Here is a 15,002-nt window from a genome sequence, read left to right on the forward strand (position 1 = left end):
ATAAGTTGTGAGCGGTGTGTGGGGGTCTGTCCAGCAGCTCCTGCCCCCGCTGTGCTTTGTGCTGAGAGCGGAGTGTGGGTGGAGACGGTGGTACAAGGTGACTGGGCAGTGCTCTGTGATCAGCTCGGTGGAGTTCTTAGCCAGGCTTGTGTTTCCGTGAGCAGCACGGAGGTGTTCCAGACTACCGCTGTAGTGCAGGTGGTGTGTTAATTCCCTCCAGTGAAGAGCCATGGGAGGCTTGCTCTGGTGTCCCTCTGAACTCTGGAACAGAGAAACTCTCCTGACCTCTGCTCTCTGTCACTTCAGCTGTCCTTTTTGCTCTGACTGACTGTCTGAGACCTGGTTTTTATTTTTACTCTGTTAACAAAAAACAAGTGCTTATCTCAAGACAGCCTTTTTTTTTATTTTTATTTTTTTTTAAATAACAATTTGCATTAAATTAGAATAAATATTATTGTCAATTGTGCTAGATCCCCCCCCCATGTCCTCCACTAATTAAAACTTCCTTTTAAGCTACTGAAAGTCTTTACCTGAATGCTGGCTTCTAATAACAGGTAAAAATGCCACCATGAAATATAAGTCTGCTCTTTCACACACTTCGTTCCACTAAATGGTTATTGTTTTTAGTGGTAATGCGGGCAGGGTAATATAGTGACCCAGTGTTCAGATCATTTCAGATGGACTCCGCTGTATTGTATTGATATTCTAACTAGAAGAGTGTGTTGCTGTTGGTTACCTCGAGCAGTAACCCTGCAGTCTGTCTGAGTGAACACAGAATACAGGGTGCTCCTCACGTGAGTGACAAGCCTTTAAAAACGCTTGTGGAAGTAAACACAGAGAGGATCGGGCGTCCCACCTTGGGAGAGAGTGGAGCTGAGATCTGCTGAATCCTGATGGACTACAGGATGGACACAAAAGCCACTTGGATTATGTCATTAAATATTATTAATGACTATATGGCCTGCTCTGTCTTACTCAGTATCACCGGAGTCTGTTACGCACACTGACACCCCCCCCCCCACACTCTGTACCATGCATGGGCATGAGCTGGGTTGTTGGGGCAGTGTTGCAGCCTCAAAGCTGGTAAGCTGTGTTTAACCCTGTACAGTCAGTAAGTTCACTTGGAATTCTTTCAGTTTTTTTCTTTTTCAGCTTGTATTTAACCAGTGCTTTGTATTCATAATGTAAAACTGGTTTCGTTTTCACTGTGACGGCAAAGTACAGTGCTGACATCTAGTGGTTCAGCTGCAGCTATGCTAACCACAACACAGCAGAGAGGCACAGATGTGCTTGCTGATCCACTGGGGACTGTGTGCAGTAGGTCCAGCAGTGCCAGCTTTCTGTATGCTCTAGGGCTGAATATTAACTACTGATTCCTCAATAGTTCACCTCGGTATTGAGGAAGCTCTGTCATTTAGTTCGTTTACTGTTTGGCCAGGATGCCAGTACAGTGTATAAAAGTCCTGTATTTACCTGTGTAACTGCCCTTTGCTAATTCACTGTTTTCAATATTTTGACATGTTTCGATGTGTGAGTCAGATATAAAGCGAAATAAAGAGAGAGCACTTTTGTGACTGATTGAATTCTCCGTCCTGGTTATACACTGTGTGTCCTATTCAATATTAACTCCTAGGTTTTAATACCTCTATTTTGTAACACAAAATCTGGATTGTATCATAATTTATTCTTTTGGTCACTGTCCATTCCTTCGCTACAGTACCTTGCCCACACATGACACAAGGCACAGTGCCCTCTGCGGACATCTCAGGACAATGCCAATAAGCAAAGTTGCACAACCCTCATCAGAGATGGAAATAAGACTCCCACTACACAGCAGTTTGATCCATTCCTGGTTTTACTATGAGTTTAATCAGACCCACCTGAGCTTGTTGCCTGTACACTGTGGCTAATCAGGAAACTGCTATGCAATAGGACTCTTATTTCTGTTCCTGTTCATACAGGGCATTGGGACTCAATTCCCTGTCTTGTGGTGTGTACTGCTTTGGAAACATTACAATTTTCTGGATGTTTGAATATTCATTCTAGATCTCCTTTTTTTTTTACAGAAGGAACTGAGTCTCCCCAGAAGAGGCAGTTTGTAAGTATCAGCTTTGCTATTACATTACATACTCTCCTGAAATCTACACTACAATGCGGGCAGCTTGTTGGCTGCTAAACTTTGCTTAAAAAAAGGTGATTTCATGCTGCAAATATTAGAAATACCAGTGTGCAGGGTGGAAGTTTAGAGGCAGGCTTTTCTTGGCAGCTGCAGTTCTGTAAACACTGATAACGTGCCTTATCCAAAAAAATGCAAAGTGAACAACGCAGGGATTTGAAAGAATAAACACTTCAATATCACAGCACTGAGTCTGTTGAAATCTCATTGAAAAAGATTAATGACGCATAGCAGTAGTCTACCAGACTAAGAAGCAGTTTCCTTGCATTATTACATTATGTATAGTTACAGTTTCTTTGCTTTTACAGTTATTTCAATTTGTTGCATTCTTTCATGTGTATTTCATTTCAGTTTCCTCAAAGTAAGTGTACGTTACTGGTGAGCTGTGACCGGACCACTAGCTAATCTGTGTTAGTGTGTTTTGTTTGTGAGAGGTGAGGGAGTTCTTTCACAGTTAGTCTGTGTTAGTGTGTTTTGTTTGTGAGAGGTGAGTGAGTTCTTTCACAGCTGATCTCCTATGAAAGGAGCCTGCAGGTATCTAGGCAACCCTGTATTTATTTAGCAGGATCCATATCCATATCCTGAACTAAGGGTGAAGTACATGGTACTGTAATAGTCTTTTATACATTAGCAATGCATGGGATCCCAGCGGACCCAGAACAGACTGCAGCTCTCTATCTACTGTCCTTGTCTTCGTAATTAGCGTGGTGCTGTTTATAGATAGCAGGTTGCTGGGAAGTGCAGGGAGCTCTGTGCTGCTGATTCCAGGAATGGAGGGGGTTACTCAAAGCCCTAGGAGGTCTGGCTAAGCCGGGCAACAGCTGCGTGTTGCTGGGTGTGGGATTTCTTCACAGCGCTGTGTCCCAGCACTCCATGTTTAGTGCATGCTGGTTGCAGCAGGGTCTGCAGTAATGTTATTGATGCACTAAGCTTATCACTCGTGTTGTGAGTCCGTTTGGACTGGAGATGCCGGACCTTCAGGACCAGTTAGCTGTACAGAGAGCGAGGCTGCAACAGGTACTTGCAGTGTTACCAGATCTGTCTGGGCAGGTAGTGTTGGGAGCTTGTGCCTGTGAATATAGAGCTCCTTGGTTTCCTGAGCTTATGTCTGGGGGCCCCGTTATATAACTGCCTATTTGGTTTTGTTCTTGATCAGTAACTTTCTTTCAGTTCACTTGGTTTATTGATTCTGTTACAGGTAAACATTGCTCTCAGCCTGTCCGTCTCTCTCTCTGTAGCTTCACTTCCAACCATGTTTGTCACTGAGCAGCAAAACTAATAATAGAATTTGGTGTCTGCCTTTTCCTTTAAGGTATAGCGCAGCTCGGAGCTCAGCAAGTGCCTGCTGGCTTTTCTGCCAGGACTATTTAGTTTGTCTCCTGTTTTGAGCTGTACAGTCAGGCCAGTTCAGTATGTTGTGGGTTAACACCAACTTCTAGAGTGAAGTGTGCATCAAGGTAGCTAGGAGCTTGTGTGTTGTATTGCGATTAACCCAGCGTGGCTACTTTGGGATATATAATTACTGTATACAGCTCTGTCTTGAGTCATTTTACAAAAAAAAGTGTTGATCTAGCTTGAAGCTCAGCACTGTGCAGTAGAGTTTGCGTTGCTTTGGCCCTCCCAGAATCAACCAGGTCTAGAATGTGTGTGTTTGAAGCCAGGTTTGAGAGTGCTGGTTGTCGCTGTAATTATTTTCAGTATTGTCCAGTACATGTGATGGCTGGATTCCTCCAGTGACTCCTGATAGCTGCCAGCTGTCCGTTCTTCCTCTGGCTCCCTGGCTGCGAGGCTGAGCATCAGTAATCCAGTCATGAAGAAGAGGAGAGAGCGCCCCGGAGCCCCCAGTCTGCAGATCCAGTAAGCACTCGCTTCTGAGTGGTGTAACTATTGTGTGAACTCTAAAACAGTTCACCTCAAGCATTGAAAAGAACTCTAAAGCAGCGTGCTTGAGATCTGTTCATTTATCAGCATGACCAACGAATGACCTCAAGTTGAGTTGAGATCACCGGCAGGTAAAGTGACAGAGCTTTGTTTTTTCTGCCTGTTACTGTGTGGCGCTGCTTACCATACCTTCCCAGAAAGAAAGGGTGTGTGTGTGTGTGTGTGTGTGTGTGTGTGTGTGTGTGTGTGTGTGTGGCTACAGAGCATAAATCTGGATTCTTTTATATAGAACTAATATATACTGTAGTGTGTTCCAGTTTGGGATCAGGACAAGCAATGCAGCTCCTTTTGAATTGATGATTTGTATGGACCGCAGGCACTGACAGTAAAAAGATACAATGTGTTACTTGAAAGACTTCCCCAGCAATACTGGGACAGTATAAACAAATAGACTACATCTATACGACAGAACACTACACAGTGTGCATTTCAATTTACATGCCTTTCTATACCATGAATGTGTTTCTTTAAACAGTCTTCTGGTAACAGGATCAGAAGAACAAGAAAAGATTTCTAATTCTTGTAAACAAGTTTATTCTGGGCACACCTTTTGAATGTGAGAATGCTTCCACTCCTTGGCAGTTCATGGCCTGTATAAACAGTACCCATATTAGTGTGCATGTGCAGTTTGGCATGCTTTTGTATTTGGGGAGGCTGGAATTCCAGGGTTCTGCTCAGGGCTTGAGAGGCACGTTCATGTCATGTGTGAAAATGATTGATGGAAGAAGGCTGTGGCTAACCTTACCCACTGCCTAATTGCCCTTTATTCATTTAATCTCAAACAGGAGATCATTTTTCAAAAGGAAAAAGACGGTGTAGGACTCCTTCAGGGGGTGGAGAGGAGATCTGGAGGTGTTATGATCATCTCAGTATAGGACTCCTTCAGGGGGTGGAGAGGAGATCTGGAGGTGTTATGATCGTCTCAGTATAGGACTCCTTCAGGGGTGGAGAGGAGATCTGGAGGTGTTATGATCTTCCTCAGTATAGGACTCCTTCAGGGGGTGGAGAGGAGATCTGGAGGTGTTATGATCATCTCAGTATAGGACTCCTTCAGGGGTGGAGAGGAGATCTGGAGGTGTTATGATCTTCCTCAGTATAGGACTCCTTCAGGGGGTGGAGAGGAGATCTGGAGGTGTTACGATCATCTCAGTGTAGGACTTCTTCAGGGGTGGAGAGGAGATCTGGAGGTGTTATGATCGTCTCAGTGTAGGACTTCTTCAGGGGTGGAGAGGAGATCTGGAGGTGTTATGATCGTCTCAGTATAGGACTCCTTCAGGGGTGGAGAGGAGATCTGGAGGTGTTGTGATCGTCTCTGAGTGTCTCAGAACTCCACATTTATACTGAAAGCCTGTCGTTTCACATAAGCAGGGGCCCCTTAACTACTTCCTTTTATCTGACAAACAGGTCATTCTGCTTCTCTCCTAGCCATCACTTTAAGATATACACCATAGTTTAAATATAGGTCGGTACATACATATTCTCTTGCCAGAGCTTGGTATAGTACATGTTGAAACCATGTCTTTGAACTTATCTTTCAAACACTCAGTCATCTCCACTTGACATGTTTTACTTTTCTATGCATAGTTCTCTGAGCACAGAATTCAAACCCCTACTTATTCCTATTCATTCTCCTCTCAGAGCTATAAAACCCTCTCACCCCAGTTGCTGGTCCGCTTGGTGTACATGATCATCTCGTTTCTCTAAACAGCCGCCAAAGACTCTGTACTCGGCTTGCAGCTTCTCTGACTTGAACCAAATAGCACAGCGTTTGTAACTACAGGGCTGGAAATCTGCTGGGTCTGACACACTGATGTCTGCAATTTTTCCGATGGCCAGCGCGTATGATCAGGCAGGCTTCGCTGAGGCTGGATTACCTGCAGGAGATCTCCGCAGCCTGTGTGATCAGACAGTCCTTCACACGGGATTGTAATTAACAGAGCTTAAAGCAGCGTGTGGCAGGTGTCTTTCAAATTGCATTAAAGCCTGAGCTGGATTTGCTGACTGCGCACCTGCTTCCTTAACCCATTATACCTGATACTTGATACCATTACTTTCAGTCCTTGTTATTGTACGTGATATTTTCTGAACACCTACCGATCCAATCTTTTTACTGTGGCACAATAATAGAAGAGTAATGCAAGTAGTAACTCAGTCCATTCCTGAGTATACTAGCACACAGGAAAGGCAGTTAAAACACAAGTACTGTATTTTACTTCATTGGTTAAACAACTCCGTTTATCAGAAAGACAGTTTGCACCTGCAATCCTCGTCGCCAGAGGAATTCGAATAAGAGAGTGCAAAGCACTACACCTCCACAGCCTTTAAAAATCTTTTATAAACAGCTGCTCTTTTTTCTGTTGTATTTCATGTAATGTTTTCCTATGTTGGCTAATGGAAATTCAAGTCAGAATGTGTGCAGACTGGATTGTGTTCAAAGGGCCCCCCAGTCCTGGCTCCCTCTGGGGGAGAGCAGCAGCATCACATACACTAAGCACATTGTTGGTCATGTTAATAAATGGTACGTCTCTCTTCCTTTAAGAAGGTGTCAGATTTATCAGGGACTGCAATAGGCATCAAAAAAGCTGTATGCTAGTACCTGGCTTATTTCCAAAGGTAAAGTTGTCAGATTGTGCCGAGAATGTTTTTTTTATTCGCTGATTGGGCTGGTTTATTTGAATGTGATCTTTAAAGGGAGTTGTGTACTGTGCACAGGGCAGAGCTCCCTAGCAGAGATCCCTGATCAAGTTTCTGATTTGGCTTTGCTTGGTTAGAATCTTGCCTGCGGCACACTACCGTTGCCACAGCAGCGATGTCCTGCAGCAGCTCCTTTCTCCCTCGTCCCCGGGGCACAGGCCCCTGCACCTCCACGTCCCGGCCGGCGCAGACGTGCCCGTCTCCACCTCTCCCCTGGGCTTCCTCCCGGGCCAGCTGAACCTCTTCAGCCCCCTGAGCCTGGCTGTGGTTAACCTTTTCCATTGGAGGTAAGGATTTAGCATGGAGTGCAGCTGTGTGTGCTGGCTTCCAATCGGAGGCAAACGCATGTGTGTGTTGTTTTTTTTTGGATACTTCAGTCATGCGGTCTGATTACTAAGCCGTCCTCATCATCAGTTTGTGTACGCTCTGTTTTAAAGGCTGTGCACTCAATAGAACGCTTTGCTGTAAATAACAGTGAATCTGTGTTGCACAATTCTTCCACCGGTACTGTACAGTAGTTTTATCCCTGATGTAGTCAGGCAGATCAAGGCTTATACTGTAGCTTTCAAATGCATATTTGCGTTTTACTTTTTTGTTTCCGTCCGAAGCGTCTAAGAGATAAGCTGTGACAGTGAGTGCTGCACTGCTACAGCACCAGTCAGCCGTGGCCCATTCCGTCTGAAGCGTCTAAGAGATAAGCTGTGACAGTGAGTGCTGCACTGCTACAGCACCAGTCAGCCGTGGCCCATTCCGTCCGAAGCGTCTAAGAGATAAGCTGTGACAGTGAGTGCTGCACTGCTACAGCACCAGTCAGCCGTGTGCCATTTGTTCATCTATCCCAGGTAATGTACTTCCCTGGTGTTTTCACAATGCAGAACACTTATACCAGCTGGCTTGTTGTTGGTGTGTTAAGACAAGGCTGACTCACTCAGAGTGATTTTCCGTTCATTCGAAACCCATTTCACCAGATAATCCTCCCTGATATTTGCAATTCAATTTTGTATTGGAAGAATTACCGACAGCATAGCTAAAGATTGGAGAACTGAATGGCATATCTTGTGCAATCAACTGAGTACTGTTTGTCTTGAGAGATCAAAAATTCTTAGCATAAGACTGAACAATTAATACCAACAGGGTTTTTTTGTGTCTATTATTAATAAACTATTAATAAAAATGCGGTAAGAGTCTTGTTGTTCTGCTGACTTTACACCAGGGGGTGCCATTTCTCAACATCACTGCTGTTTTAAAAGATAATTCTCCAATATCATTTTTATTTTCAGAAAGAAAAAAAAGTCATGCGTAGATGATTAAAGCTACAGGAAATAATGTACAGCAGTGTGTGTTTGGTTGTGTTCTGTACAATAAATTAGCCCTGTGTTGCAGGACAGATATAAAAATAAAAAGTAACAAACAAACAAAGGTGCAGTATTGTGTGTGTTTTAGACTGTGACCCTTATTTTTCTCCCTGCAGAGCTGGCGGTGTGCTCTGTACAGTGTGTGTTTGTATTTTCACTCGGGAGTCATCTCTATTCTTTTGTTCTCTTTTTAATCTTAGCTTCATGCTCAGTATAACAGCACTACAGAGTCAGTGAGCTGGCTAGGCCCCCTGGCATGGGTTCTGAGGTTCCTGTTATCCATCGCAGTCCTCATCACTGAGGCAAAATCAAAAGAGTTTAAAACCAGTCCTTCTCTGCATAATATTAAATAAATACTGGTATATAATAATACAAACATAACCTTGTAGACTGTGATCTTCCATATGATTTGGAGAGGGGGAGAGGGGGCGGTGTAGTGTGTTTACAGGGCCCTGCTATCCTAGTTTCTATTATTTTGTAGTCATACACCAAGACCACAATACAGTAGCGCTCTCCTGCTAATCCTTCCATGGGTTCTGCGATAGCTGAAGAGCCCTGTTTTATATTCCAGCAAGCCCCTTCGCAGGATAAATTGTTTCTCTCTCGCTCTCTTGCTCGCTCTCTCGCTCTCTCTCTCTCTCCCTACTTTTATTGAACAGCATGAGCTGCACCCACAGGGCTTGCACCTTGGACTGTAGCAGAGTTTCTTGAGACGCGTTGTGCTTGATACAGTGTTTTGCTGCTCAGTAAAGGGTAAGCCTGGAGTGCTCTTCACCACAGCACAGTTCTTTAATGTAATATAATATAATTCTTTAATCTGCATTTACACATGTGAATATTATCATCAAGCAATTACTTCCCAAGGCAGAATGCACTGTCTAATATTTATTCAGGTTATCAGTGCTTTTTTGATCCAGTTTGCGTTGAGGATAACAAACCTGGCTGTGTTCTTTTGAATTGTTGTTCTTCTCCCTGTTCTCGTTCCAGGGCAGTTAATGCTTTCCTTCAGTCTCTGCCTTTGTGCTTTCCATGGTTTGCTGCTGTAGTGTGATCTGTTTCACTATGCATTTGGTCCAGTCTCACTCACTCTTACTGTATCTTCTTTTCAGCAGCTGGCTATTTGAAGCTTGTTTACTGTGTTGCTGTTACACTGCTTTATGTTCGGTTTTTTTCAGCCTCTTGATTTCTATTACATTGTTCAAGCTCCCAGGTTGAAATGCCTCTTGCAGGCTGTGCTGGATCATGTAGTGCAGTATGTAAGCTGGCACCGTTGGCCCATCTCTTCCTTTATTTCACCACTGATTCTCTGCAAGGCCAGATCTTCTTTAATGTAAGCCTGGTTTTCCTATTCTCCACTCACACATGACGCAGTACCTGTTTCATCCTGTACGTCCTGATAACAGCGTCAGCTGAAGCTGCTAGGATGAAGATAATATAAAAAGCTGGTGCAGTGCTCTCGTTTTGAAGTGACTGTGGACAGGGAAACTTCAAAACGAGAACATTGTTCTAGCACTCGGAGCCTTTACGTTCAGTTTTGTAGGTCTTGTAGGTCATTTTTGACAATAATGATCTCTGTCCATGGTTGAAATATTCAGCTTGCCATCTGCCCAGTGTTTGCATGACTTGATTTACATTCTCGGTTCACAATATAAATTGTAGCATTTTCTATAATAAGTAATAAATAACTCACTTTTATAGAATAAACTTCTTGTAATTGTAAGAAAGCGAATGCAATGCGTACAGCCTCATGCTTTGGAAGCCTCTAATGGATAAACTCCAGTATAGCGTTCAGCGTGTGCCTATCATCCTGTTGGTGTTCATGACTGGGTCTGCAAATGAAAAGCAGGAGAAATTAGTAAAGCAGCTACAGTACAGCAGGTCAGTGTCTCATTATCCATCTGCAGTGGGATTACAAGATTGAATTCAAGGCTATTTACAGTACTGCAGCTGCATTTATATACTGCGGGCACACGTCTCAGAGGTACAGCTTCCTAGGAAAAGACTTGCACTCAAATGAATCTGAAAGCCAGCATGGTGTTCACTTGAAGAGAATGTTGTGTTTTTTTTTTTAATTGCATTTTTAAAAATTGTATTAGAATACATTTTTAGGGTCCTTGTTAAAAAAAAGGGACCCTTATACGCTGATCGCGTCTCTCTGTCCATTATACTATACCGGGTGAACATGATAACCTCCTTATTTTGCAGCAGTCTTCACCCAGCTCTTCTCATACACGCCTAGCCCCCTGTACAGGTGTTGAATTTGGCTACACCCTGATAAACCTTAGATTGCATGTGAATGTTTTTAACCTGTTCCTGCACTCATTTGTGGGATTATGAGGACCCTCTTTGTGTGCCTGTACCGGTTTCAAAGGTTGCCTGTCTGACCACACTCTCAAGCTCTTACCTGCTGCACGCAGTGCAAACGCTCATGAAGATGCAAGGCATTGTCAAGTAACCTGACCAATGGGAGGTGTATGCAGTGTGGTTAGCACATTTTCTGGAAAATGAACCCTGAACAAAGAAGCATTACAAGACCAATAACCACTGCAGGCACCTAGCCCAGTTAGGAACCCTTTGTAGCATGCAAGGCCAACCTACAGTACACATCATAATAATAATTCAATAAAATCCATGATGATTTGGACCCGGCTGTGGTCTGGTTAATAAACTAGCCAATCTCTCCACTGCAAATTAAAAATGATAAGAATTAAACTGCACAAAAAAAATCTTTGACTGCTAAAGATGCCCTCCTGCTTATTGCATAACAATAAGATGACCTTTAAGAGTTCATGCTGCTGGGACTCTCCAGTGGCACATCCAATTGGCGATTCCAAATTAAAAAATAAATGTATGCTGCTGAGACTTGCTGCTTTTAATACATTGATTTGTACAGGCACATTGCATGCAGCGATATCCCATTATGACAACCATTGTACTCTGTGGGCATGTCAGATGACTGCGTGCCATGTATCGTGTCCTCTAAATGAATGCCGTTAACAGCAGGCTGTTGAAGCTACAGTGCAGTAATACAACTTTAAATTCAGACAGAGGGAGAGAAAGAGAGAGAGAGACAGACAGAGACAGAGAGAACACCACACACAGTGGGCAGACAACGAAAGCAGAAGCATCAGATCAGCAGCAGTGCTCCCCTGCCCTCCTGTCTCTCTGCTCTGCTGGCTCCGTAGGAAATCTCCTGCACCCTCTCTGAGTTGCTGCTGCCAGACTCACTTATGCCTCCTTTACGCTGAGTTTTCTACAGCAATGACAGCTCCAAGGGATCATGTCTGACTCGTTCTGGACAGTGCTATCCAATTTCTCCCTTCCTGACACCAACATGCTGCGACGATCCAAGAGGTAAATAGAGAGACAATGAATGAAAGGGTCAGGGAACAGCGCTGTATATAGCACTAGTGCTTCAGAGTGATTCTGTCCAAATGGTTTTTAAACTGAAGGTTAGGTATTTTAATAAGAAAGGTGTTTGTGTGATGCACACATGCATGCTGTGTTCGTTAGGCACTGTGATGCCTGGAGCTGCTGAATTCAGTGCTGCTGTCTTAAATGTCATTGTGTTCCACTGCACGTCAGATCAGTTGCAGGGGGAAAGTGTTTTTCAGATCAGTGGTGTTTGTCTCATGTTGTCTTAAACCGCATGGCACCGTTTTCTTAACGAAGCTTGTCGTGGGCTGTTGCAGTCGAGGGCTCTGTTTTGCACAACATTTCTGGCATTGATTTTAATCTAGGGATTATACAGGGTTATCCAGATACAAGAGCTGGCATCTGCAGTTCGACCTCCTGAATTAATTTAATGATAGACACATGAGGCTCGCTGAATGCAATTCTTTTTTTCTGCCGTTGCAGGGTACAGCTTTTTGCATAGCAACAAGGACAGTGTGTTTTTAAATGGGCTGCAGTAACACAGAAAAGTGATTAGAGTCCACAGCGTTCAGGCACAGCACTTACTGTACGAGAAGATTAGAGCATGCAAAATGCAATGGGTTATGAGGTTAAAAAACAACACGCAAGTAGGTTCAGTACTGTCTTAGATGCCCTTGCTGATGTCATGCCTTGAACATATACACGTCCTTAGATAATGTGCAATCTGGGAAGTGAAAACAGAAGGGTGTTTGAAGTATGTACCTGTAGATGTCTTTTTATGACAGTAGTGGTTGGGGGTGAAGCAGATGTGTTTCCAAGGAGAAACCTGATATCAATTTAATTCATTCCTTCATTCATTCATTCTCCAACAGACAGGGAGACTTTTGTTTGATGCATCGTTTCAGAAAGGAAAATGTCATACCCTGACACAGTAGGTCTCCTGCTGGTGAAGATATCCTGTTGAGCTGTGCTCTGTGCTGCAACAAGGTTGGGAAATTCAATGGAAGATGCTGCGCAGTAGATTAGAGAGAATGCCTGTCTGCCATTGCAAGACACAGTGGCAGTGACCTACATGCAGTACAGCAGGTGACTGTATATCATCATGCCTTATTGTGGCATCTACGACTTTGTTCTTTCAGCAATAGAACCCTTACCCTGGTTTGAGGTGTTCGTGCCGGGTAGGTGACTGCCTGGAGGGTAATTGTGTAGACCACAGGTCACCTGCCAAGGTAATGATTGGTAACTAATGCTGTACGAAATGGTTGTTCAGATCAGCTCTCCACAGGCGAGGGTCATCGCTGTTGACTAGGCTAATTTACCGTTTTGAGGGAAGCAAGTGAAGAAACAGCTGCTTGGGTTTGTGATGATCGCTGCTTCACAAACCTAAGTGTGGAGGAGAACAGCGATCCACACAAACCCAAGCAGCTGTTTCTTCCCTTCTTTCACTTGGAATGCCTTTATTGAGGATTTAAATGTTTTGTTTTTATTCTGCTTTGCTTTTTTTTTTTTTTTTTTTTAAGGTAGACAGTCTATGTTTCGCTGCCAGCTACTGTAATGTTCTGTAACAGAGCTTCCTGATTTGGTGGGTGCGAGTTCTGAGGTTTGATCAATATAACCCTGTAACTTTAAATGCGTATTGTCTGTAAAATGTTATAACAGATACCAGATTCATCTGTAGCGGAGCTTGACATTGTAATAACCTCCTACTGCTGCTAGTGAAATAGTGACAAAGCTAAGAGTACCTGAAATGGGGAACTGAAATGTTAAAGGTCTGAAGACTAAGCTAAACTAGATGAAAGCGTCGCAGTAAACACACCAGGATTTTATATATTCGTTCAGCTTTCTGGTCCGCCTGCGTCGATTTGTTTTTAATGTTTAAGATTGGGACTGGAATGTCCCATTCTCATTTTGCAGTTTTATGGTATCAAAGTCTGAGTTTCATAGTCCGTTCTCCAGCTTCTGCAGGAGCTTTTCAATTTAGTAGCAACAGAAGCAAATGAGTACCTGTATGCGCCTTGAAAATTGTGGGCTGTTCGAAGGGAAAACACACAGTTCTAAATTATTCCATAAACATGGACAGCAGCGATGGAAATACGACTCCTACAGCAGAGCAGTTTCACTCAGTCCAGGTTTTAATACGAGCTCGTACAGGTAACAAGCTCAGGTGTGTCTTATTAAACTCACAGTAAAACTAAGACGTGATCAAAACTCTTTGTAATGGGAGTCTTACTGTATTTCCATCCCTGAGACAGTCTGAAAGAAAGTGCTGTGAAAGAAAGGGTTTTTCAGGATTGTTGCTTTTCTTGCTTTCTGTAGATCCACACAAACCCAAGCAACTTTCTCTTCACTTGTTTCAAATGGTAAGTTATGCCAGTCCACCCCAATGAATGTCACCTGTGGAAAGCTCATCCGAATAATAGAATAATCATTTGGCCCTTGCCTTGCGTTGGTGCTCTAGCCCCCTCCCTCCTCCCCCTCTCCTCCTCCTTTGAGGCAGTGTTTATCCACCCTGCTGCCTCCCTCAAGACCTGTGCTGTTGTTTATTGCTGTGCCAGCCGCTCCAGTGTGAGTTGTTTATCAGGCTCTTTTGTTGTGCTGCGAGGAGCGTGGCAGCGTTTCTTGTTTTAAATTATAGAGTTCTCTGCTCTCTACTCTCGCGTCTCTTATCTGAAATGAATGCTCTTTCATTTAGTTTGTCAGCAAGACAGCAGAGAAGCGTGTCTCAACGCGATGGCCTTTGTGTGTTGACGTCTGGAGGGAGTTATTCTTGCTTTCACTGAACTCTTGACATTAAAAACAAAACAGGAAAACAGCCTTGGTAACAAAAAGGATAGATCTCTCTTTTACTGTCACTATGCAGTAACTAGCAGGGGCGAGGCGCTATAGCGGTTTTACAGTTTAGCTGCGTTAGGTACATTACGGTAATGACTTTGCGGTTTACCAGCGTTAGGTACTTTACGGTATTGACACTGTTCCTGTTATGCTGCATTGTAAACACCATCATTAAGATATATAATGGTTCCTGTTCCTATGAACAAAATGTCCATAACCATCGTTTTTTCTACTGCAAATATCAACATTTTTCTGCTGCAAATGTGTTTCTAAACCAAGCGATGATGCTTCCAGCCTTAGCAAAGCGACTGAGGAAGATATTTTTCTGATCTGATTGTACTGTTTCATTTGCCAGCAGATGTGTTTATCTGTATCAACAACCCCCCCCAGAAAAGCATTGCATAAGTTTTTTTTAATGAACCTGCAAACTGGATATTGCATGACTTTTTTCTAGTCTTGTGTTGGGTACTGTGTGTCTGATTCAGCTGCAACAGATGAGGGCTGTTTGAATTATTAATACACTTCTCTCTGGGATGTCAGTACTAACAGGGCAACTGTCAGATCAGATCAGACTGAAGAATTGAGGCGTGGGTTTGGAAATGAAAAGTGGGCTAAATATATTTAACCCT

The 15,002-nt window shown here is 43.5% G+C and overlaps 1 protein-coding gene across 20 annotated transcripts in view; it reads left to right on the top strand.

Annotated features, from left to right (window-relative positions):
- Positions 1-15,002, top strand: part of LOC121327396 (microtubule-associated serine/threonine-protein kinase 2-like) — a 111,555-nt gene that overhangs the window by 57,363 nt on the left and 39,190 nt on the right. For 15 of the 20 annotated variants that reach the window (XM_041271422.1, XM_041271431.1, XM_041271440.1 and 12 more), the window contains one exon: positions 2,067-2,098. In XM_041271422.1, coding sequence (XP_041127356.1) covers positions 2,067-2,098 — 32 coding nt within the window. Of the gene's footprint in view, positions 1-2,066; positions 2,099-3,853; positions 4,034-6,888; positions 7,099-11,306; positions 11,521-15,002 lie in introns of those variants that run through there. The other 5 variants (XM_041271428.1, XM_041271437.1, XM_041271439.1 and 2 more) reach the window with 5 other exon arrangements.

Source organism: Polyodon spathula, chromosome 14 (assembly GCF_017654505.1).
Source record: "Polyodon spathula isolate WHYD16114869_AA chromosome 14, ASM1765450v1, whole genome shotgun sequence".
NCBI classification, from domain to species: domain Eukaryota; kingdom Metazoa; phylum Chordata; class Actinopteri; order Acipenseriformes; family Polyodontidae; genus Polyodon; species Polyodon spathula.